Raw genomic sequence first — 26,624 nt, forward strand, 5'->3', positions numbered from 1 at the left:
GCGGGATGCGACTCCATCCCCCGCCATGCTTGGGCCCAGCCCTCCAACCATATTTTAGCCAAAAAAGCATATACCTCTCCAAGCCACCAGCAGCCAGCATCTCCAGGAGATGCTGTGGGAGGCGGCGTCAGAGGCTTTTCTGAAGTCTAGGCAGACACCATCCACAGCCTTTCCCTCATCCACTAAGTGGCTCGCTTGTCCTGGAAGGACATCAGGTTAACCAAGCAGGACCTGCCTTTCATAACCCCACGCCGGCTGGGCCTGATCCCCCAGTTGTCCCGCACATGCCATGTGATGGCACTTGGGTGATCTGCTCCATGGCCTCCCCCAGCACCAAGGTCAGGCTGGCAGCCTGTAGTGCCCTGGACTCTCCTTCCTGCCCTGCCTGTAGGTGGGCATCACATTGGCTAATGTCCAGTCAGCTGGGACCTCCCCAGTTAGCTAGGGCTGCCAGTAAAATGATGGAAAACGGCTTGGCAAGCTCATCCACCAGCTCCCTCAGTGCCCTCAGGTGAATCCATCCAGCCCCAGCAGCTTGTGCAAGTCTGCCATCTCCACACCAGCAACAGCAGATCCACCCCTTTTTGCAATTTCAGTCCCAGGCTTCATTAATCAAGAACCTCTCGGTCACACTAGACTGACAGTTTTTACCCTGAATTTATCACCTCTGCAGAGAATACAAATCGACATTGAAATCAGCAAGTGTAAAACACTCAATTGACAACTCCCCTGACTGGTATGAAATTTGACACAGCAATATTAACACATAGCAACATACACTTTTCATGACAAAAATGTAACACATTTTCCATTGTGTATATTCCCTAAGTACAACACCAATAACATCTCATCACCTAACAAGGAAGTTTTTTACTGTAAGGAACTTTACCTTTGTTTTAAAGGGAGCACACAGCAGCTACATTACAGATTTCCTGCTCTACAGAATGGATGCTACAAAACAAAGCCAAATCCTTCCTCTGAAATGCCTTCTCTAAAAAGACAAGAAACAAATAGGCCTGTAAGAGGACAGTACTAAAGAAAATAAGATCATGTTCACATTACACAGATGTGTACAACCTAAGGCTTTGATATTTCAAATTTAATAGAAGCAAACATTAACTATATCTAAAATGCCACAGAATATTTAGCTTAAATATTTTCTGACAGAAATTTAGACTCATAACCTCCTAGAAACAGGCAGTACTGCAGCTAGTACTGAGTGGCACTATAATCTGACAAGAGGGGTTACAACATCCACAACGTGCTAAGGGAGACTAGTGTCTGTAAGGCAGAAAACAGCAGTAACGTGCCGTTTTCATTATTCCTGTTTAGATGGGCAAGCATGACAGCATGGAACACCATAGCAGACTGAGAAACACATTATCAGAGCTATTACAGAATACAAAAATCAGAAAGAAAAGTGAACTCAGGAGTTTTAACTACACAGGAGAAATAGGAAGTGCACTTGAAGCAGAAGTTCTGATCACCTCAGAAGTAAAGATCCTGTCAGAAAAGAGTCCTGAGAGGCACCCCTTTCACTATAGAGGGTAAACCAGTTTTGACAGTGTGGCTTCTACAACCCAATTCTAAAAGTTCTGGCAGAGACAAAGGCAGGAACACAGTTCTGGTGTCCTATCTCCCTTCTGTCCATGACACTGCACACAGGACAGCTCAGAGTATGGTGCTTTGTCTCAGCGATGTGGATACTGCACGTCTACTTATAAGAGATTCCACCAGGGCAGCTTTGTCAAAAGAACTGATCAAAAAACCTTCTGATGTTCTCAATCTAAGTAATAATCTGTCCCCCTGACTGAAGTTTTCCTTTTGTCCAAATCAAAGTTTCTTTGCTCTATTTTATGCACCTTGAGATGCTCAAGTGTCACAAAGGAAACTGATTCTTCACAGCAGGCAGTCCTGGAAAGGACTTGAATAAACGAACGTGGCGAATGACTTGAACATGATGTCTTTACTATAAATACTGCATGTCTCAGTATTTAAAAAAAAAAAAAAAAAAAAAGACGACAGCTGGAATTAATGAAAAGTCTTCATAGCCTCCTCCTCAAAACACCCTCCTTCTAAGAACTCTCTAAACCTTAAAGCTTTAGTTAACTCTATTGTTTAAAGGTTGTTTCAAGACCTATATTTTAAAATATACACCTCTCTCTACTTCTCCTATAACCCCCTTCATTCCCAGGAGTTTATTGTAGGACCTTATTATATGGTTTATTTTCTCACATTTCACTTAAACATAAAAAGGAGGATGATAATTGACATCAATGGATGCATCTGCAAGAAATTCAACTCCTCCCTTTTCTCATACTAAGTCTCCATTTTTTCATGCTTAAAACAGGACACAAAATTTGTCTCTAGGGTTTACCAACCAAAAGCGTTCTTGAAACTGGTAACTGCTTGTGCAAGAGTATTCACACTACAGCACCGGTAAGTACCTGCACATGGTAAAAGTTCTTACATTGGATTACAACTGCATACTTTCAGTTGCTTTAATATACCACACTCAGTTTTTGGATGCTGCAGTCTAGCCAAACTTTACCAAAATCTGTCCTACTGTCCCACCCCTATCCAATTCTTAACAACTTTATTTCTAAAAGACAACAATGTCAAAATACATCCTCTTTCACAAAGTACCATCTTTCACCAGCCTTAATTTTATGTGTGGGTTAACATAACAAATAAAAAGAGTGACTTCATGCTCAAAAAGCAGCAGAAAGGTTTCATGAGGAAAGCCCACATACTGGAAAACACATAATATGAAGGGTCATTCAAGATCTGGAAGAAATATATGAATTACTATGTAACGTAAAATAGAAAGACCTGTTTTGTATTGGACTTTTTGAAGTCAATGCATAGAACAGCATCTCTTTAAGAAAAATGTTCCTGAAGTAAAGGATGAGCAGTGCTCACTGTAAATGTGACTGTCAGGAAAAGGGGGCTTTCAGCTGGAAAAAATTACAGCTTTGTCTAGGAAAAAAACCTGACATTCACCCACTGCACAGCAATACTTGAAAGTATTGCTCAATTAACCCCCAGTTACTACTGTTCTAAAAAATCATGCCCCTGAAAAATGCATTGCAAAGATCAGCTTCCCCTTTATGCAACTTCTACAGAATGCCAAGTGCATAACTGCTCAACAACATAAATATGCAGCACTGTCAATCTCCCGCGGACAAGCAGCACATTCACCCAAGTTTTTTTCCATCAAAAAAACCCCAAACCACAAAGGCAAAAATAAAAAGACAAAAAAGAATGACAAGTCTTTCTCGGGAACCACAAAAGTATTTTAACATACAACATACTATGACACAACAGAGTATATCAGGGAAGTATCATGACTATTGAGAACTGGCTTGCTATCAAGTCACAAAACACACAGGGAATCAGATTATGACCTATTACTCCACTACTGACTCTTGTATTATTTGTCAAACATGCTCTTTAAATAACAGTACCCCAAACTCTTCACACGGGCCACCAGAATTTCTTTTGGATATACAGTCCAGAAACCAACGCAGCATAATAAAAATTCTGAAGGTTATATCAATGTAATCTGTAGCTTTCAAATGTTATAAGCACTTTCATACCGTGTCCTGGAAAAACATGAAGCCATTATTTCTCCCCAGTAATAAATCATCTAAGCAATGTAGTACTTTCTATAATGGAAGAGCTACACACTGTATCTTCCATTACCTTCCAGTTTAATTAAATGTTCCTTGAATAAATCTTGTGCTTACACTCTTGTGACATGCTTCCAGTGCTGACTTCTCCATTTATAAACCAACTGGATTCAGTCCAATCATCCCTGCTTATTATACCTGCCACTCACAGAGAGCTCGACTCTTAGAATCAGTCCTCTTTGGGTCCTTCTTTGCTAGTTATTAATTTGATATGTCTGTAAAACTGAATTAATTATACAAGCTAGGTACCAACAGACCTCTTTTAGCTCACTTATTCAGAGCAGCCGAGAGGCTGAAGGAGGACAGGACACCAACATGCCTTGATGTGAAAGTACTAGGAAAAAATCCAGTTTACTAAGGAGCAATACATGCACTTGATTTAGCTTCAGTTCTCAATTAGGCAGAAAGCATTGGTTCAGGGAGCATGAAAAACCTCCTCTTTGCCTTTGAATATACAGTCTTCTTACATATTTACCCTGACAGTGTAATAGCAGTATGGGAAGATTACTTCAAGGAAGTCAGAGTAATTTTAAAACACACGTATCCTTCAAATGGCTACACATTTCTAGTCCACTGAAACATCATGGTGATTTAAGCTAACCTGTTTTACTTTGAGTTAGGACAAGAGGAGAATGTATGTTCAACTGCCAACCTCCAGCAGACGAAGGGATATCTTTCAGAGGAGACGCAGGAATAGTTTAAATCACTATTAACTTAACCATTAACAGTCATCTGACCAAATGCCACTATGCAACCTGAGAAGAGAAGGCATCAAGTGCCATAAAAGTTCTTCCAGATCATGTCAGCACCTAATAAAACAGAACAAGGATAAGCAGTAAATCATATACTACCAGGAGTAAAGCTATACAAAGCAGTATTTTCCCCTCTTGAACCAAGACTGTCACCAGGAATGTTTATGATGATGTATTTTAGTATGTACTCCATGATGATCGGGAGTCATCCTAACCTTTCATGATGATAAGAAAAACAAATTAATTTACTTGTATTAAAAACATCCCTACAAATTCCCTTGCATTGCATCTCCATTATATTAATCTAGTCGAGCTTTTGGGGGTTTTATATTTCTTGCTCTTGAAAGGGAGGAGATATATTCTCTATATAAGTTCAAAATACTTTAACAACATGGGCATCTAGACAAAATTCACAAAACTCTCCCAGAGACAGTTTAAAAAGCACGGATTACAGAAGTTATGTACTTCAATGGCTCAAGTTAACACTCAACATACCAGTGTTGGAGTTAAACCACCAGTTAAACTGAAGGTCCTCAATATCCCAATTTCTGTTCATCTGTGGAAAACAGACTGGAAACAAGCTATGTCATAGAAGTCACTATTGGGTTTCTTGGACTTTCTAATCTATCATAATGAGGCTAGCACCAGACAATTTAGATGTACTAAATTCTGTTTCAGAACGGCATCACTCTCAATTAAAGAAAATAAAGTCAATTATGTGCAGAACACACTTTAGTAATATTTAACTTCATTTTCCTCAGGATGCCTAATATGGTTCCCTGTTACATCAAGGAAATAAATTTTACATTTGTATCAGATCCAGTGACAGCAGAAACCACTTTTGCAGTAATTCATCAACGTGGTAGAAGTCTACATGTGCACTACTTTATCTTCATCCAAATCAGTACAGCTCAGTTAACAAGCTAGAATTTTAATCGAATTAGCACAGGTAATAAAAGCCCTGTAATCTAGCACTGCTGTTTACTTGGACATTCACAATGTCCTCAGAAATTCTTTGCTTGAGCAAGGCTTGCAAATCACTAAGTTCCAAAAGAACTGGTGAAATCTGAGTCATCACAACTATACTGAAAAGTTAATTACAATTAATTTATCACCACCACGGTAGAACTTAACCTGCTAAAAAACATTTTTAATTTCATTCTCACACCAGGCCTACGAAGCAGAAAGAAATCTACTTTCTTAATACATGCACCAGTACATGCTGGGGGCCACTGATCTGGAAAGCTGTTTTGTAGGAAAGGGCCTGGGGGTGAGCCAGCAGTGTGCCCCTGCCACACAGAAGGGTAATGGGGTCCTGGGCTGCATTAGGAACAGCACTGTCAGCAGGTTGAGGGAGGGGACCCTTCCCCTCTACTCAGCACAGGGGGGGCCACACCTGGAGTGTCATATCCAGAGACATGGACATACCGGAGAGAGTCTCACAAAGGGCCATGAAGATGATGAAGGGACTAGAGCATCCTTCCTACAAGGAAAGGTTGAGAGAGCTGGGACTGTTTAGCCTGGAGAAGAGAAGACTCAAACGGGGATCTGATTAATGCATGCAAATACCCAAAGGGAGGGTGCAAAGAGGATGGAGCCAGACTCTTCTCATCAGAGCCCAGTGACAATACCAGAGACAATGGGCACAAACTGGAACACAGGAGGTTCCCTCTGAACATCAGGAAACACTTTCTTACTATGAGGGTGACCAAGCGCTGGCACAGGCTGCCCAGAGAAGTGGTGGAGTCTCCCACCCCAGAGATACTCAAAAGCCTTCAGGACATGGTCCTGGGAAAGTGACTCTAGGTGGACTTACTTGAGCAGGGAGGTTAGATCAGATGACCTCCAGAGGCCCCTTCCAACCTCAACCATTCCATGTGATCCTGTGAATTTTGCGCATCTACAGCCACAGCATAAGTTGAGCAACGCACCCAAATCCAAACAAGACTATGCACAGAGTCAGTACCCAAGCTCATGCCCTGTGTTCCAGTCCAGTGTGTGAGCCCTAAGGGATCACACAGCTTTACTGCTTCCAACTACAAAGATTTGTGTACTGGAAAAACATCATGGACTACTAAAATACCACACTGTGATATGTCTTGCTCAACTCCTGCTGTGCTCATCAAGCCTGTTGTTTGACCTTCTCTGAACCAGAAATACTTTACATTATCAAGAAGGTTTTCACAGCAGTCTGAAGAGCCTTCTAAGGTATGCTGCTTTATACAAGATTCTTGTTGTCACATTCTCTCCATTCTTTTCCTGTAGGGGTAAAGGAGAACACACAACCCAGAAGTTCCACTTTACAAACTCAACTATTCTCCATTTTCTTACCTGCTGAACTTTTATTTACTCTGGCTATACAAAACCCAAAACCAAAAAAAAAAACCCCAAAACCCAAACCCAAAACAAACCTAGGTGAGTCTTTTCATTCTATTGTCTTGCTCAGACACTACAGTTAAGACTTCTGCTCTTGAGCAGTGATTATGCTCATCAACTCTCACAAGCTGTCCATAACTGCCAAGACAAGCTATTTTTTCAAGGTAAATTTTACAAGTGTATCCAGAGTATCTTCAGCATCTTAGGAACTATCATACTGTTTTGACAACTATCTGTTTTGGTTTTGTTCTCTAATACATACAGCTCAACTTGGCACTATGGCTTTATTAGCCCCACAGAAACTAGTCACAATGTTCTTTTGCTGGAGAGAAATTGGTTTTATAGCAGCTGTGTAAAGAACTGGTTTTTTCATAATGAAGTACACAAAAACCATTAGTAACACTAAGTTTCAAAAGAATATTAGAGAAAAACTGTATTTTATTTTAAAAGATCAAGTTGACAATGACATCCTTCCTATTAAATATACCCTCTCAGTACCACAGATGCAAAATGGAAATGCTACTAAGCATTCTTATTTTGTGATGCACTGAGCAACCTCAAGTCCCTCTTACAACCAGCAGCAGCTGTGGGTACTGGTCATTTATTTATTTTCTAAGGTCAAAATTACTGCTCCAATTTGTATAGCATGCTGCTGCCTTAAAACATAGTAACAGATTGCTGATCACCATGAAACACCCTCTCTTTTCTCAAGTGGAGAGTAAGTATAGTGAAAAAGGGGGTGGGGTGGGGTGGGTGTGTGAATTCCTGGACAGACCAAATGTAAATAAGGATTTGCAGAAAGAACATGTAAAAGTTTCCTGACTTTAGGAATCTGCACTGACTTGTTCAGTAACAAAGTTCTGACATATCAGGGAACTATCAGCAGCTGTGACCACTATTTTGTTTCCATGCTCAATAGTTCCTAGAGGGAGGGGAGGAAAAAAAAAATCACTGCATATCAATAACTTTTACTTCTTCCAACATAAACTTTCACCAATAATGAAAGGGGCAGTCTTGCCTTCCCACACTCACTTCTCTCACTCGTGTTAACTCCAGTGGCCTCATGAAAAAAACAGCAAAGGTTTTTCAGCCCAATTGGTTCTTTCATTACCTTCTAGGCCTAGCATCAAGCGAGGATGGAAGGTGCAGCATCCTACTACTGATGGGGCTGCTCATCAGTCACAGACTCCTGCTGCTCACCTGCAAGACCAAGACCACCAGTCAATATACTGTCCCCAACCTCTCTTCTCCTCAATGACTTCTAGGATGCATAGCAGCACACTAAATGCAATCAAATCAAACTAATCTAGTTCTGACAGTTCAGCTTAACCATAATTTTTGAAGGATAGTTAAAACAATTGTCTCGGTCTCTTGAAAAGGAAGCAAATCCATTCTCCATTAAGTCAGTTTAGCAACAATTTGAAGGCCTTTGAATAACTGGATCTTTAAGAACCTGCACGGTTCTTTACAGTTTCACCGTGATATCTACTGGTCTCAGTGGGCAATATGCTAAGCAAATGATGTATGCTGGTTTCCTCAGAGCACTTTGGCTAGTTATGCATGCATAGCTGATACTACATTTGAACTCATCAGAAGCTGCAATTAAAACCTCTTCAAAACGGAAAATATACGGCATGAGTCAATGGATTTTTCAGATATAAAGAAGTGATTCAGGCACAGTAAACACTTTTTCTACATGACTCCAGGGTCCTCAGAGGCATTTTATGTCACTTCATCTCAATTACCCTTCCAAGAAAGCAATTCGGATCTGAGCAAGAGAGAGGGAAAAAAGACATTACTGACAACACACAAAAGCCTACTCTGATGTCATAATGCTGTATTACTTGAGTCATAGGCAGATTTCCTGGAATTCAGTTTTGAAGCAGGAAAGCAATGATGAAGAGTATAGAAAGAAGAGCAGCTACCTGCTGTGAGTCAGAGAAATTATTTCAGATGCTGATGAAGTTATTATTACTGCTCAAAACTAAAGCAGCTTCCCAAACTGCCCCTTGATACATTATTCAGCTTCAAAATACTCCCCATATCAATTTTCCACATACTGCAAATGAAGAATACAATAGTTCTAACTCTCTCACAGTAGTTTGAGTCACAAGATGGTTTTCTATCTCCTTACTTCCAAAAAAGACAATTTACGGTAAACTCAGCTGCCACTACCTGTTCTGCCACTGTTGTTCTAGCACCACCCTTTACGTAGCAGCACTGACAGAAATCACTGTCAGTCCTCTGCTACATTATTTTAAGGTTTTTTTCCATTATGCTACGCTGCATTCCACACAAGAAAATTTAGTACTTTCTTTGGAGCAGGAATACTTTGTGGCTGCGTGAAGCTAGCAGTCTGTGATAATGGGTCAAAAGGACAAACCAGAAGGATTGTTGTAGCTGCATGCAAAGACCTGCAGGGTTCTAGCAACACTGAGTTGTTCTTGTTACTAGAGAGACTACCTGAAACACAAAATACATTAATCATAAAACAAGTAACCTTAAAAAAACCAGGCCTTAATGGTATTTGGACCAGATGCTCAAAATGTCCATAGCAATCCAGCATTATGCACCAGTGCCCTCAAATAAAATTAAAATAACCCTAACGTGATAAGGATACAAGAGCACATACATTTCTGCAGTTCTTATACAGATCTTTACAAATAATAATTGTAGGAGGAAAAATACCCTTTTTCACATCAAACCTATAGGTCAGCTCCAGCAGGGAGCCATTTCAGTCTGACTGCCATCCGGTACCTCTTCACAACTAGCACTACCTTCTCACTAGCAGACAAAACACATGGGTTCCAAACCAATTGATGGCAAACTAAGCTCAAACTGTTGCTGCATGGGACAGTCCCATCTTCCCATGCACTCTTGTAGCCTTTTTGCCATCCAAGCGAGCAGTCTATAGTCTCCCCACAAGCTGGACAAGGTGATTGAGCTGAATTCACTCTTTCACCCAAAATTTGTTTAAAGCCAGATCAATTTCCCAATTCAGTTGATTCTATGGCTGCGTAATTGCTACCAGCATGACAGAGGCATTAGGATAAACCAGCCTGGAGCAGGTAAAGATCAGGAAACTGCAATCTGAGCAATGTGGCAAAGGAAACTAAAGGTGTTCAGACATTTTTAACATTTCAAGATTTCTGCCCAGTTTAAGTACTTATTTTGCCCTTGCAGCACAGACAAGTAGAGCAGAACACACACCCACAACTCACCTTCTGCAATATGAAATCTAGCTGATTAGCCTACCACCAGTGGAAGCATCTCAAGAGGGCAGAGCAGGTTTTACCACATTCACATTAAAGCCACTGGCTATCACAGTCACAAGTTCTCTTGGACACAAAGGTAATCCCTGTAAAACTACGGATATACAAGCGAGGTATGAAAGCTTGCTGACTTGCTATGGATGTTACAATTTTGTGGACAAGGACTACATTCTTTCCAGAACTATCTGCACTCTACCTGCCATTTAAATTCTGATTAAAAAGAGTAAACAACTGTTGCAGTGAATTATATTACTCCATCATGTCTGCAATGAAGACGCGTCTGTTTTCAATCAGGGCAGTTTTACTTTCCCTGCAGTGTATTCTATCACCGTTTGTCACCTAAGGGCAAAGGATACATCGCACTGCATCAAACAGCTGGGAAAAAAGATGCTTCTGTGCTCATGACTCACATTTACATGCTCTCTGGACAACAGACATTTTAGCTTGTACTGGCCGACGGTCTGACTGTGGACTATAATGCAACTTTGTCACATGAGATATCCTGCAGTACATTCCTCATAAGTAATAAATGGCTCCCTGTTTTTGTTATGCAGCATATATTATTTACAAAATTAACAACTGGCATATACATAAAGAAATAAAGGAGGGGGAGGGGAGAAAGCACAAATTTAAGATGGAAAAGTTATATTAAAATCTACCCCTTCCTTTCTGCCCACAGATTGCAAACCCTAACTTCCCATTTTTCAGTGTATTTCAAGTGTCATTTCACAGCATGGAGTGTCTACTTCTGTCCCAAGACAACCACTGTCCACACCAATGCACCTCACTAGGAAGCTTTGCTCCTTTCATAAAATTCTTAATTTCGTATCACTTGTCAGACCTCCAGTTTAAACTACCTCCTCCTGTGCGTTTGCATTCTTTTTGTGTTTATTCACAGCATTCCCACTTTGCCCACTCACAGATCTGTCTTGGTCTTAAAAGATTTACGCTGCCTGAAACAGTTGTTAATGACCCTGCCAGTAATCACCTCCAGAACTACTGGGACCAGTGTCAGATTGCCACTTCCACTGCTGTAATAACCAGGTCAGAACCAGCATGAAGAGTTCCTGTCAGAAAAGCCAAACACATAAACTTCACCAAGAACACAAAAGGTGCCAGCTCAACGGTCCCTGTAGCCCAGCCTCTGCTAGTCGGTTCTGACAAGGTTCTCAGTGCAGAAAATCCTGTGTTGAGAACTTCCTCATAGCAGATATACACAGTAGAGCTACCTGTTTCAACACACCCAGTAGCTCATACTGACCTTACTGACACAGGACCCCAAAGGATGGCAGATGATGTGACTTCCATATGCATCAAACGTCCTCTCCCTACTTCCTACTGCTCTCCACACCTTGCAGAGTACCCATCTCAGCTGCTTGGGTCCCTCTAGTCCTGTAGTCTGATAGCATCTGTAAACCTGTGAGTTGTTGAAACATTTCTGTACCTTCTGTATTTCTCATGCCCCTCCCCTTCTCCATATTAACATCCAGTCTGAAGGAAAAGTTGGTGCGGCGAGGAGAACTGCAAAGAGGTTATTGAAACCAGAATTTCTTGAGAAGTATCTAACCAGGACAAGTGCAGCCAAACCCTACCTGCTGCTGAAATTAAGATATAGCTGAATTGGTAGCATTGGCACGCCCTCGCCCCTACAGCTGCAGCATTCTTTGCTGTGGTACTCCCTCCCTTATGGGCACTGTTTGCTGAGATCCAAGAGATACCAGTCCTGCTAGTGTTGCTCTTAACCAACCTTTTCATTTCCCAATTCCCTAGCAGCTTTCCTCTCGTCATCAGTTTTCCCGCTCACATTCCAGGAATGGCTCTGCCATTTCTCCCCAGTACCATACTACCTCTAAGCACCTATACCAGGAATTCCAAGTATTAGCAGTACTATGCAGAGGAACTAGACAGGCTAAAGCCTCTATCCACACTGACTATTGATAATTTCTATATATCAAAGTCCCTAAAACTAAAGACAGATAATTTGGCACAGATGAGAAAAAGCTCATAGAATTAATGTCTTTGTTAGCAGAGATGATGCTGCACCTGTGTGATACCTCATCTTTAAAATGAGACTTTTTTTATACATCCATTTCACACTTCTGCAGAATAAGCACATTAACTATTTAAACATACATCAATTGCATCTTTGTTCTCCTTAATAACAAGAGCAAGCAAGAGGGCTGATTGTTATCAGCTGTGCAATTACATGATTATTTTGGAACTGAACTACAGTTTTATTTGGTAATGGCTTTGACTTTGATACACATAAGTTAAAACACTTCTACTTCTCAAGCTGCACTACATGCCTGATAAGGCTGTGCCTTTAAAAAAAAAAAAAAAAAAGGAAAGAAGGAAAAGGGGCCAAGTTTGATTCCCAGTGAACTTATTTTGCTCTTAGATATTCCCATATCACTCTGCCTTTGATTTGGGGAGGGGGGGGGAAACCAGCATTATAAAGGGATAAATATTTGGCTCCCTACCTGTGGACTTAAGTCTTGCAATTTAGAAAAAACACAAAGGAAAACTCAAATGCAGCTTTGTGACAAGTATCTGGCAGTTTTGTAACTGATTATTTGGCTACAGTTAAATCACAATAAAAGGCTGCCCACTAACACCAAAGGTTAAATACATCTGCTTTACGGGCCAGAGGCGTATTTGCAATTAAGAACCTTTTACAAATGCAATGAGTGAAAGACGCTACATACACACATCAATTTATTGCTCCAACTAGCTGATTCTTGCAGGAATCTATATATTAATAAAGTACAATCTAGATGCTGTAGGTACACATTTGTGCCATCTCACACGAGGATGATGCAGTTCATTGCTTCTGAACTCTGCTCAAAACAGTTACAAAAGTATGCCAAGTACCTACCAAGTTCATACTTTTCTAGCAAAGAATTTTCTTTAAAAACATGCTGTTGTCACACTAAGACATTCTGAGGTATAATTTTTCAAGAGGCAGAAACTGTTCAAAGATCTTCCATCAGCGTTAGTGGCAGTCTTTGAAAGGCTATCACCTGGTAACCTACATCCTGGACCTGAAGAATGAGAAACATCTTGATTGCTACATGGACAGAATATTTATATACATATATATGTATGCATACGTACTTAAGTTAAAGAAGTTACCTTCAAATTTCACTTGAAATAGTACAATTCAAGTATCCAAAAATCAATTATAGGATAGCCAGTTTAAGAAGATTCATACTACTGTTTTTTTAATTTTGTTTTGTGGGTTTTTTTAAACCAAAGGTCACTTAAAGAGGTCTAACACAGTATACACATGCTCTCCAGGCAGAAATATAACTCTCATTTCTGGAAGGGAGAACATTATTAAAGAGAAATATAAAGGATATTGGAAAGAAAAGCTTGTCCCCATGGGCTTAGAAGTTTGTCAAAAGTCCTCTTTTTAATAAATAGTAATTCCACCCTGAGGAGCTCAATAACTGTACCATGGAGCTGACACAAATTTCTGGGTAACCTTTTCCCCTTCTGACAGGCTATCTCCCGCCTTTTGAAACTTTCCACAGTTTGTGAGAATTTATTCATCAGTCACAATGTAAATCAAGTATAAATGGTTTCCCTCACATCTTAGGGTCACATGGTTTCCAGGCTCGAACCTTAATGATGTCCTGGCAGACTGTACAGCAAGCAAAAGTAGGAGTTGCATTAACTGTGCTCAATAGAGAATGCAACCAACAGTAGAAAAGAAGTTATTACATCAAATTTCTCAGTATACAATTTTACAAGAACCTGTAACCATAGCTGATTTTTAAACAAGTTAAAAAGCACAGTCTGATAGCATCATAATAAAAAAGCTGAATTCAGATAATGCAGAAGTCTGGATTTTCTCCAATGCTGTCAACAGATTAAACTCCCTGTATTAGCAAGACATTTGGCTTGGTAAAGGCCACTTAGATTGGATCTCAATGAGCATCAGCTGTGATTTGAAGATTTTAACTTTGGAAAAATAGAAGTCCTTTTAAAGTAACTACCTACACACCCATTTGCATGATGGACACCATTCCACACACACATGCTGATTTCATTGGGTTTGTGACAACATTTCTGTGAGGGACTAGAGACAGTTTCACCCAGGTAGCCCTGCAATGACATGGTAAACAAACTGCTCTTCCAACATCACCCAATTAGTACAGCTAAGTTAATCTGTATCTCCCTAAGATATTATCAGCTTTCATGCACAGAGGATTTAATTAGTCCCGTGCTCTAAAAGCCAGCCCTGGGTGTCACTTAAAAGACGCATCTATTACACAATGGAATGACAGGAAGAATTATGAGTTCTCATTATGAAGCACATATTAAGCAATTGAATTATTGAACTCGTAGCCATCATTAAGTACCCTCTCATCCTTTTTCTTCCTGCTTCCAAGAACGAGTCCAAAGCGACACCTTCTGCTGAATAGCTGGAACCGCAAGTAACAAATCCATCTGGTTGGGTACCAAAAACCAAGTATGTTTTCTCTCTAAACAGCTCAGTATGTCACAGCGGTCAGAACTGCTGCTCTTCTACAAAAGCGATCATATGAACAGCCAGAGCATAGCTGCCCAAGTGACACACACCAGGAACTTGACAAAGGATATTTTGCCTAGATTTCAGCAAGCATCCAAACAAGCAGCACTTGTGCGTTTTGTGGTTTCGTAACTCTTAATGAAATCTCATAGCACACCTCAAGCTCGTTGTTACTGCCTCCAGCCAAGAAAACGGCATGTAACACACAGTGGGCCCAAAGCTGAAGATAAACAGACGCTGAAAAAATTACTTCACAGACCTCACACATAAAAAATAAATCACTAATTGGATTCTTGTAAAAACTGAACATCCTTAAATCAAAACAATGTAATTATCAAACCACTATAAAATACAAAATTTAGAAGTACAAACCAGCCCACTAACAGCTGATCCCCAGATATGGAGAACACAAAAAAGACTGTAAGGACAAAAAAAATTTATCTTCAGAAAAAACACTGAATCTCTTTCCATCTGTGTTTTGGGGTGGGGCAAGGAGAGAGGGAGTGAGAAATGACTCAGGCATTTTGTGTGTTAACCAAGACCCATCTTTGTAACAACAGGAATAACAAAGAAGTTTTTATTACATCTTGGATATATGGGCTGGCAGAGTAATAGCAGTATTTTCTGTCAAAGCTACAACGGCACTTACAACATATTTGGCTAAGATTAAGAAAGGAAAAAAACCATGCAATACTAAAATCACACTTCAAACAATGGACTAATTTGCTTTGTCTGTTTGAAAGACCCAGAAAAACTATAAATAACCCATCATTAAACAATAAACTGGGCTATTCCTATTTTTGTCAATCTTTGCAGAACAACCTTGATTTCAGCAGGCTGCTCCTCCATATCAGCAGAGACACAACCTAGAAACTGTCATAGTAATCATCAACAAACAGAAAGCCAGTGGTAACCTTAGAATCTAAATGGAATTCACTGTAAGACACAGTGACATTCAGTGGCTCACAAAAAAAGTAGCTTTCCTTATGATAATAATGAATCAAGTATGGTGACATCATGCTAATCAATTACACTTCTTTCATTACCAGTGAACTTGTGGACAGTTCAAACACTGGGTCCTCTGCTTCAAATCACTTCTGTAATAAAAAAAGCGAAGGACACTTTCACGATACAGACTATATACTGCCCTTAACATCAGAAAAAGAGGAAAAAAAAAAGTGTAACCTACAAATGACAGACAAAATGAATTTTCACAGTATGGTTTCTTAATTTATTTAAAAGACAGAGTTAAAGCTGACATTCTGATACTGGAATGACACAACGGTGCATTATTACTTTTCTGGAAAAAAGTTTAAAAAAGTTGTGGGGCACAATGATCCCCAAAAAAAGTGCTTAAACTTCTGTAGGTAGAACCAAACACCATAAAAAAAATATGCAGTTTTATTACAACCTAGTGTAATTCCAGTGAAGTTCCCAGAGCATCACAGGGAAAAAAACGCAACAGAAAAATAATCAGAGGCTAAAATAAAAATAATACTGGCTTAAAAGTACAGGCTTGAGACCAGTATTAGGACTGATTGTTCTTCATGGTTTTTAGCACAGGAAGTAGCAGTGTATGAATAAAAATTTTCTAATTATGCTAAGTTAGGAGGTGTTATCAATACAAAGGCAAATTGAAATACCCCATTAAGAAACAATCAGATGACCTTGACCACACAGCAATGTAACAAGTGTTTCTGCTATCAGCTAGGAACTAATCAACTAAGAAACAAGACAGACTGGAGTTTCTTGATCTCAGAAGGATTATGAAGCTCCAGTGTTACTGGACTTGTGATCCCAGCATCACCAGTCCAAGACTCAAACGAGCTGAATTATGTAAAGGAGAGGAAAAATTAGAAATAAATGAAACACTGAGTCAGCAGTGAATGAGTTTTTCAGCTGCTGCCAAGTGGGGGAAGGCCCTCCAAAATGTCTCCTTACAATACTAACACTTTCTCAGGCTCCTCTGAAGGGTCTTTCTTCTAGCTTTTTCCAGTCCTTGTTTCGCTTCACTCTGTAGCCTCAGCTTCTGCACCTCAGTGCAGACACCTGGTAAAGAAAGCTATCTACTTTAGCGGAAAGGCCCAAAGCCCCAAACCATTCAGACAGCATACAAACAGCAGGTGCAGGCTACTTAAGAATAAAATAAAAAAAAAAAAAAAGCGCAAAACTCAGAAAAAAGGGGAGGGTGGCACAAAGATAAACAGTCTCACACCTCCAAAAAGTAATCGCACACCTCCAAAAAGTAATCGCACACCTCCAAAAAGTAATCGCACACCTCCAAAAAGTAATCGCACACCTCCAAAAAGTAATCGCACACCTCCAAAAAGTAATCGCACACCTCCAAAAAGTAATCGCACACCTCCAAAAAGTAATCGCACACCTCCAAAAAGTAAAGGAGCATTTAGGACCCGTGTATTTGGCCTTTCTCAGGGCACTTTGTGTTGCTCTAATTCCCCCTCCCCGCTCCTCAAAGAGACGCCGCCCCGGACCCTGCTCCCGGCCCGGTCGCCTGCAGGCCGGGCCCCGGGGCCCGCTCCCCGTTACCCAGGCCCTACCAGGCCGGGCGACAAGAGGCGGCGGCCGTAGGGCAGAACAGCCCTGGCACCGCCGCGAGCGCGCGATCCAGCCCGAGTACGGCAGGGCAGGGCCAGGCCGAATAGAGCGGGGCCGTGCCGGGGCCCCGCCGCGCTGCCGGTGCCGCGGTCGCTGCGGAGCGCTACGCAGCGAGAACGCGCCTCCGCGGCCGCTGGCCAATCAGGCGCCAAGGCTCCTCTGACTGGGAGCGAGGCGCCCCGCCTCGCCCAAGCGGAAGCTGCGTCCGCAGAGCGGAAGGGCGCCGCAGGACGCGGGGCTGCCATTGGCCGGGAGGCGCGGCGGCGGGATGGCGGCGGCGGCAGGGCTGGGCGGCGGCAGCGACTTCTCGGACCTGCGGGAGATCAAGAAGCAGCTGCTGAGCGTGGCGGAGCGCAGCCGCGAGCGCGGCCTGCAGCACAGCGGCAAGTGGTGAGCGCGGTGGGCGGAGGGGCCCGGGGCGGGGCAGCGGGCCGGGTGCTGACGGGTCTCTCCCCGCAGGGCCTCCGAGCTGGCCTTCGCCTTGGACCCGCTGCCGCTGAGCGAGCTGCCGCCGCCCCCCGCGCTCACGGAGGTACGGCCTGGGGGCCCGGGGCGGGGGGCTGCGCCCGGAGAGTGCTTGTGAGCTCGAAGAGAAAGCGCTGGAGCTCTTGCTGGCAGGGCTGGCTTGTGTTCCTGCCTGCAGCTATCGGGGAAGATGTGATGGCGGTCCTTTTAAACCGTGCGGGAGGCGGTTCTGGGCCCTGCTTGTCTGACAGGGCCGTGGAGTTCCGCCCCGTTACATATTTAATAGGGTGGACAGAGCTGGATATGCTTTCGCAGATGAAAGCATTCCATTTTATGTGTTGCTGTGCCCTAAGTGAGATGCTCTGTAAACAAAATTTGAAATTGTGCTACTTAATTTTTTTTAATTCATCTTCACTAAGGCCAGTATTTGTTATAATACAAGTTATGTTGCACCATTAAACTTGTGCTCCTTCAGACACAACAGAAACAAGCAGTGTCTCCATCCCCACCTCTGTAGGTGTTTAGGTATATGCCTGGTTTTTTAAATTACAGCAGTGTAACATGTCATAAGTGCATTTTGAGACATATTTACCAAAGAAATGTTCACATTTATGTTAGCGGTTTAATATGGTTTCACAGGGAATTCCTGAATATGTTTCTTATTTATGGTCATTTTTACTCACTGAACAGCTAATTCATGCCTTTTGGCAGCTTGCCACAATATGTTTTCTGGAACCTCACTATTTAAATGTTTCTAACTAGTCTGTACTTATTATTTGAAAACTAAGAATCTGATCACGTCAGAGGAGGGAGAGGCTTTTCTAATTGCACTCAAACCGTCTTTGGGGATGAATAAACTACATCTGTAGCTTTTAGAGCAATGTCATTGGTGCATTTGTAACTAGGTGATTTTCCTAAAACATATCAGAGCTTTTGAAGTCTTAAAACTCTTCTGTGTCCCTGCAGGAGGATGCTCGTGATCTGGATGCCTATACATTAGCCAAGTCTTACTTTGATCTAAAGGAGTATGACAGGGCTGCCTATTTTCTGCGGGGCTGCAAGAGTCAGAAAGCTTACTTCTTGTATATGTACTCTAGATACCTGGTAAGACAGAAGGAAAAGTTGCCTTTTAGCACTGAGTTTCTCTGCTTCCCACCCCTCCCTGGCATACCTTATTTTTTACCTGTTCTGTTCCAAATGATCACCTCAAAGTCCAAATTAGATATCTGGGGGGGAAGGGGTGTTCCTTTTAAACTGTGATGTTTGTGAAAACTCAGTTTACATGCTGCTGCTAGCATTGCAGCAAACATAAGGAATATGTTACTGTAATGTAACCGTGGTTTTCCCCTTTTTCACAGTCAGGGGAAAAGAAGAAGGATGATGAGACAGTGGATAGTTTGGGTAAGTCTCTTATTATTGATATATGTTAATATATTATTAACACAAAGCTTCAGTAACGCCTCTTCATGTTAATAATCATGGTTTTATGGCTTTCCCCTCATCTTTCATTCTCTCTCAACTCATTGGCTTAATACAGGTTACAGATTTCCATGTGTTAGTTCCTCTGTTAAAGCAGTTGATCAGGCAAAGTGATTTAAAAAGAGGAAAATAATCACAGGCTGGGAAGCCTTCAGGTCATGTCAGAGATGACTCTGAATATACCCTAGGCTTCACAATTGCTGTGGTAAGACTCTTGGTTGAAAGCTAGCTGTTTGACTTCTCTTCATGCAGGACCTCTGGAAAAAGGACAGGTGAAAAATGAAGCTTTACGTGAATTGAGAGTTGAGCTTAGCAAGAAACACAAGGCACGGGAACTGGATGGATTTGGCCTTTATCTGTAGGTGTCTGCACGTATTTCTAATATATTTGTGTGCATTTGCGTGGATATGCAGAGTTTCATGATTAACTTGATAACTTTCCCTACAGATATGGGGTTGTGCTGCGGAAGCTGGACCTGGTGAAAGAAGCAATAGATGTGTTCGTGGAAGCTGCTCATGTCTTACCTTTGCACTGGGGAGCCTGGCTGGAACTTTGCAACTTGATTACAGATAAAGAGATGGTAAAACTTGGGAGATTGCAGAGTTTAACCTGATTCAGTAACAAAAGATTGAGGTGCCACAAGACTGATGTCGCCTACTGCCTTATTCTGTGAGACTTTATCAGGCAAGCCAATCCAGGATTGTAAATTATGTGGTTAAAGCCTCTTCTTCCATTGCTTGCCATGCTGTAGCTTTAGCATCTTTATACAGGCAGGACCAATTTCTTATCATTCACTCACAAAGTGGTTTAAGAAATGGCTAATTCGTATATTCTGAAGTAGTTGTTAGCAGGGTTATTGCCTTGTCATGTGAAGGAGTTACACAGTCATTGAGGACTTTTGGTGGCCTGAAAGGATATGTAGAATCACTGCTTTTAAAACAGTAATGTAGGTGTTCCCTTTGTCAAATATGAAGCCACACATAATTCTTTGACACAGTTCATCTCCTGAACTTAGATACAAAACCAAAAGAGATTATTTTTCTTTATGCAAGGGATTTTATGAGACCACTCCTGAAATTCTTCAGTCGGGTCTGACTGGTGGAATATTTAAAAAACTAGAGGTGGCACAGAAGAGAGACTTACTGATTTGTGGAAAAAAAATCGCATTTTTGATGAGATTATTTGGAGTCTGTTCACTTTGAACATCAGTATTTTACCACTGTTTTTGATGAGCTAACATAAGAAGAAAATACAGTCTTTTGAAGGACTTCAGAGTTTAATGGAGAATTAAGGCCAGTGGCTGAAACGGAAGCCAGGTGCTGTCAGATTTGAAGACAGTTGCTTTGATGATTGACCAAGTGAAATGGTTTCAATTCTGCAGTTTCAGCCATTGTGGGAATAGATTGGGAGCAAGTAAACAGAATTATGAGGTCCATGTTGTACTGCTTTTTAGGCTGGATGTCTTAATGCTCCTTTTCCTGTTTCAATATTCTCAATTTGTAGGCATTATTTAGTTTCTCCTGTGGAAGAACCTGATGTTAATTCTTGGTCCTCATACTGATCTTTTGTAGCTGGTGTTGTGGTTTAAGAAAGCGATTGCAGAAAATCCTTCTACCTCAAGACCGTGGGAGGGAAGCTAATGGATTATTTGCCAGAGGTGGCTCTTAGAATACTGATTGTCATCTCTTCCTCCTCTTCTTTGGTTCTTGCTAGTTGAAGTTCCTGTCCTTGCCGGATACATGGATGAAAGAGTTCTTTCTTGCACACATTTATACAGAGCTGCAGCTGATAGAGGAGGCTCTGCAGAAGTATCAGAGTCTCATTGACGCAGGATTTTCCAAAAGCACTTACATCATCTCTCAGATTGCAGTTGCCTACCACAATATCAGAGGTCAGTGACACTTCCTAACTAGTAGGAATGAGCAGTGCAAACTCTTAATGCAAACTTGGCATTTATAGTTCTTGTTCTCCTGTCTGCTGTTCTTTCTTCAGATATTGACAAAGCTTTATCCATCTTTAATGAGCTAAGGAAACAAGATCCTTACAGGATAGAAAACATGGACACTTTCTCCAACTTGCTGTATGTAAGGGTAAGCACTCTTTTCTGTTGCCTGTCCATAATGACGGTATTTATCAGAGGTAATGTTAAACACTAGCAAAGCAGCTGGTGCTGTCTAGCCTCTCTGGATATAGGCGTTCAGCTTCTGCATTCTGCTTCACAGCTCCATGAAACAGATGCAACGTATGCATTGCTGACTGCCAGGGTTTTCTTTGAAACAGTAACATGCTCCTTTTCTCATCACTTTTATTTCTTTGTTTCACTAGAGCATGAAGCCTGAGTTGAGCTACCTGGCTCACAATCTCTGTGAAATAGACAAGTATCGTGTTGAGACCTGCTGTGTAATTGGTGAGAGCCAGCTCTTCTACATACTCTTACTATGCTGTCTGCAGGCTGTGGGAGGAAATCTTGGGAATGCTTGTGACAGTGATCAGCTAGCAAGGCTATCAAAACTGCTTGGTGAATGTGAATGCAGGTGGCCTGAAAGGCAGACCATATGAGAGTACTCATTTCTCTCTGAAAGAGCTGCTGTGATACTATCACTGCAAAAAGGAGTTGAAGAAATGATTATGAAGAGCCATGTAGCTGATAATCCCTTTATACCAACAATGGTATATTGCTGGTGTATAGAACACCAATGGAAATAATTGTGTGTCATAACCAGGAAATTAATTTATTAGATCATGATACAAGTTTTAGGGCCAAAGGGGTGGGGTCTTAATTGATTGGTACAACTGAAAAAGGATTGACCAGAACACTGAGAACAGACTGCTATTAGGTCTCTTGAGGTTTGAATTGGAGCTGCCTTTAATAGGACTTTTCTTATAATTTAAGTTAGGAGGTAGTAGATAATACTTCCTCTACCTCTTTTCTGTTTCTCTGCTGGTTTGTTGTTGTTTGTGGTTTTTTTTTAATTTATTTAAATATTGCGACTTTTGCTTTAGGGAATTATTATAGCTTGCGTTCCCAGCATGAAAAAGCAGCACTCTATTTCCAGAGGGCCTTGAAACTGAATCCTCGTTATTTGGGAGCCTGGACACTCATGGGACATGAGTATATGGAAATGAAGAACACATCTGCAGCTATCCAGGCTTACAGGTATCACTCGTGTACTGCACAAAATGGTGTTTGAGTCTGCATGCATAAGGATTGAAGGAGTATCCTCTATTTTTTGTTACTCTTTTGTTGAACTCTGTCTTGGTTTTGATCCTGACGGCTTTCTGTCTATTTAATCTTCTTTCCTTTGACAGACATGCAATAGAGGTGAACAAAAGGGACTACAGAGCGTGGTATGGCTTGGGGCAAACCTATGAAATCCTCAAAATGCCATTTTACTGTCTCTATTACTATCGACGGGCCCACCAGCTCAGGTAGAGTTGAGAGCTGTGTTTATTGGTGTTCAGTCTGATGTGGTTGCTACTAGCTAAGGAATTTACATGCAGGAACTAAGTTGGGGAAGGGAGAGCATCAGTGCTATGTGACTTGTACAGTGTCTCTCTTCCAGATCCTTTTAGTTGTATTAGTTAACAAGAGCTTTGTCAGTTAAATGCTGAGGAACACTGATCAGGACTATAAGTGATCTTTTATGTAAGAGAGAATGATAGACGCTGCCAGGTGTAGATTTTTTTTTTTTTATCTTCCCCCTCTGCCCCCCACCTTCCTCCCTATTTTTTTTACCCCACCCTAAGATCAGCTGGCTGTCCATTAAACTACATTTAGGAATTGTTCTTTTACAGACCAAATGATTCTCGTATGCTGGTTGCTCTAGGAGAATGCTATGAGAAACTCAATCAGTTGGTGGAAGCTAAAAAGGTAGGTGAGACCTGATGTGCAGAATGGGACATTGGGATGTCTCCCTGGGCACTGGGTGGAGTTGCAGCAAAATTGTGTAGCTAGCACTACTGGAAGTGCATATGGCATGTTGTTAGGAGCTAACTGAAACCATTTCTGTGATTATTACAATTGTGAAAGTTCTGCTGCCATGTAATTAGAGCAGCTGACAAAGAGTAGTCTGCAGATGATACGTGCCCCTTTGCTAGAAAGCCTTGTAGTTTTCTGTTTCTGACTTGCTTGCATGAGTCATGAGCTGGCGTTGTTTCTGTGGTGTACTTGACTGACTTTTCTTCCTTGACAGTGCTATTGGAGAGCTTATGCAGTGGGAGATGTGGAGAAAATGGCACTGGTGAAACTAGCAAAGTGAGTATGTATTACCACTGAACAGTAAATGTTGTGTTGAATGCAACTAGCACTGTAATACCTAATGATAAAATACTAAATGTAGAACAAGTGGAATTGCTGTTAGGTAGTATTACTTTTGGAGCTGTGTAATAACTGGTATCTTTAGGTCTGTAGTGACTGCAAATTCTCGTGTCCAGTTTTAGCTTTAGGTTTCCCTCAGGACAACTAGAGGGGAATCATACCATAATGTGAGTTGCACGGGACCTCTGAATCCAGAGGTGATTTGAGCAGGCAGTGCTAGCAATTATGTTTATTGTATTGAAACTCAGAGAAATCCATGATGAAGGATGTTGTACAAAATTGTAGATTGATTTATTACTTTTTTAAATTTTTTTTTCTGCTTCCCCCCTCCCAGTATATAGATTATGACACTGGGAAAGGGTCTAATGTGAAGTAACTGTGAACACTGTCACATCAGCACTAATTTTGGCGGGGATAAAGTAATTTAAAGTGGAATAAGTGAAGTGGAAGGAAAAGGGCAAGTCAAAGGTGAAGCTGCTGTACAAAGACTTTTGGGATGTAGCGGAAGAGCAAGGAGCACTGGAGGAAATAGCCAGTAAATAGGATGGCAAAGGTCTGTTAAAAGCTTTAAAATGTAACAGAATAAGCAAAGGTCCCTGCTTTGGTTGTCATGGCTTCTAGCAGTTAGTATCTGACTGGCTCCCTTCCTGGTCTTTCCATGAGGGGCAGTACATGGTGCATGTCTTGCAAATTCTGAAGGAAAAGACCTGGCTTTAGTCTGGGTGAGGCCGAGTAGGTACTTTCTCGTAGACCCAGAAGGTCTTCAACAGTGTAGTCTTGTTCCAGTGGCATTTTTCTGCTTTTCTAGGCTGCACGAACAGCTGAATGAATCTGAACAGGCAGCTCAGTGCTATATCAAATACATCCAGGATATCTATTCCTGTGGGGTAAGATGAATCTCGGGAATAAAAGGAGAAGTAAGCATGGTGTAGAATGATCTTGGAAGGTGCTCACAGATGATCATGGTTTTTACCGCTCTCTCTGTAGGAGATAGTGGAGCACCTAGAAGTCAGCACTGCCTTCCGTTACTTGGCCCAGTACTACTTCAAGTGCAAGCTCTGGGATGAAGCCTCAGCATGTGCTCAGAAGTGCTGTACGTTCAATGATGTGAGTAGTTGCACAGTCTGGTGTTTCTTTCTTAGGGGATCTATGACCTTGATCTTAGCTCCCTTTGGAACAGAAGGAATCCTTTATTGGAGGAATGAAGGCTGTCTGCTATGCAGGCCACATCCTGAGTGGTGGTGCTGTATATCTGATCACTAATGCTGCTGCTGATTGACTGAAAGCATGGAATATGGTGTAGATAGTAAAACTGAACCGTGTCTCATTGGTGTTCACTAAATGAAAGAATCTGGGGCTCCACATAGCAGCCTTAGGAAGGCTGAAAATCTTGGAGGTGTGGATGTGGTTAAATGGTCACAGACTCGCACACTGTGTGTGTAGTGATGGTACTCACATAACTGCATTTTTTCTCATCTTCTGTGTGTAGACAGTGCAGGGGATGTAACAGTACTTGGCGTTTGTATGTGACACTGTATTCTGAGATGTCAAGTGGGTGCTTATTTGAAGCTTCTCCTATGTACTTTTTTCTGGAATATTTAGACTCAGTGGTTGATGGTACCACTTTCTGAAATACCCAGGTAAGGTGCAAATCAGGTGAATAAAAGGAGGGAAGATAAAATACAGAAAAAAGTGACATACCTTAACATTTGTAAATAGCAGAAGAAAAAAGAAATGAGGATGTTCTTTATAGCTTGCAGCCTTACAAAATTATGAACCACCATAACTTATGCTGCTGACATACTGAATTTGACCCAGGAGCCACCCACCCATTCATGTATTGTTTTTTCCAAATTGTTTTCAGACTAGGGAAGAAGGAAAGGCCCTGCTGCGGCAGATCTTACAGCTTCGCAATCAAGGAGAAACATCATCCACAGATATTGCTGCTCCCTTTTTCCTCCCTGCATCATTGTCAGCCAACAACACTCCTACACGTCGTGTCTCCCCACTCAATCTGTCCTCTGTAACACCATGAATAATGCCAATACTTCTAGCCTGCGCATTGAATGTGACATTGAGGATGGGGCTTGCAACCACTTACTTCTTTCCAGTGAAATTTCTACATGCGTTGTTGCCTTCATGTGAAGGGTAGGCGTTACCAGAGCCCACAGCTGAAGATGGATGTGCCCCAGCAGACAAAGGTGCAGCCTATGCGAAAGTGCCTATGCTGAGATGTGAGAACCTGTTGTACTTCTCACCAAGTCATTCCAGTCAGAGGGCAGATGTGTTCCAATACACAGGACTACTCCTAATTGAGGGATTGGGAAGAGCTTGTCTGCTTGAGTTAAAGCATATGAAATTTAATTCTGCCCCATTACCTCTGGTCTCTACTGAACTTCTTTGGATGACGTCTTAGTGGTATCATTGCTGTCTATATCGAAAACTGTTACCTGCCTGGCTACTTAAGGACTTTTGCTTGTCTTGAACTACACAGAAGATGTTCCACTAAAGCAGCGGATACCAACAGTCACATATAGGTGCCATGTCTCTGTTGAAGGACTGAGAAGTGTCACAGGAACTCCAGGTAGCTGCAGGTGACAGCTGTTTGACATTCTGTCTGTGGATCTGACAGATACTTTGGCTTTCAGTAGAAAGGCAGCCAGTGGGATAGCACAATTAAAAAACTTAATGGTTAAATTACTGTCCTTGGGCTTCTTTATGGTGCAGTTTTCATGCATACTGTACCAAAGGAAATTGGATGAACCATAATGGATCGTTCTGTTAAGGATTGCCGCGTCTCATGGACAGTATAGTGCTGGGGATTCTTCCCCTGCAGAGCTGCTGCTTGTCGCTGTTCACACTGCCAGCCAATAGTAAGGCTCGGTGTGAATTTCAAAGATGCATGTGTATGCCCACCTACTACAGCCATGACCACAGATGGCCATACTAACATAAACAAGAGGCCAGTGCCTTGGATGCACTTACTTAAAACAGAAACTGTAGAAGTGGCCTGATCCTGTTCCTACTTGCTTATATTTGCCAGTGGAACATATGTATATGCTTTCAGTGACTTAAGTACATGTTCACATTCTCTGGTCTCTGCAGTTTCTGCGCATGACC

At 41.6% G+C, this 26,624-nt stretch overlaps 1 protein-coding gene and 1 long non-coding RNA gene across 2 annotated transcripts; one reads left to right on the plus strand and one right to left on the minus strand.

Moving 5' to 3' along the window:
• Positions 1-6,380: 6,380 nt before the first annotated feature.
• LOC130154498 (uncharacterized) lies at positions 6,381-17,174 on the minus strand. The gene is made up of 4 exons (XR_008823765.1): positions 16,989-17,174; positions 16,577-16,841; positions 7,932-8,020; positions 6,381-6,703 (listed from the first exon to the last, which is right to left on the minus strand). It is a non-coding gene; the product is annotated as an uncharacterized LOC130154498 (long non-coding RNA).
• Positions 17,175-17,466: 292 nt separating this feature from the next.
• On the plus strand, positions 17,467-26,201 carry CDC23 (cell division cycle 23). The gene is made up of 16 exons (XM_056349847.1): positions 17,467-17,632; positions 17,702-17,774; positions 18,674-18,811; positions 19,066-19,108; positions 19,439-19,544; positions 19,634-19,766; positions 20,900-21,077; positions 21,179-21,276; positions 21,512-21,593; positions 22,190-22,343; positions 22,496-22,615; positions 22,982-23,057; positions 23,380-23,441; positions 24,313-24,391; positions 24,492-24,611; positions 25,369-26,201. The coding sequence occupies exons 1-16, from the start codon at positions 17,511-17,513 to the stop codon at positions 25,537-25,539; spliced, it is 1,755 nt and encodes a 584-aa protein (XP_056205822.1). The 5' UTR covers positions 17,467-17,510; the 3' UTR covers positions 25,540-26,201.
• Positions 26,202-26,624: the final 423 nt, after the last annotated feature.

Source organism: Falco biarmicus, chromosome 8, assembly GCF_023638135.1.
Source record: "Falco biarmicus isolate bFalBia1 chromosome 8, bFalBia1.pri, whole genome shotgun sequence".
Classification (NCBI taxonomy): Eukaryota; Metazoa; Chordata; class Aves; order Falconiformes; family Falconidae; genus Falco; species Falco biarmicus.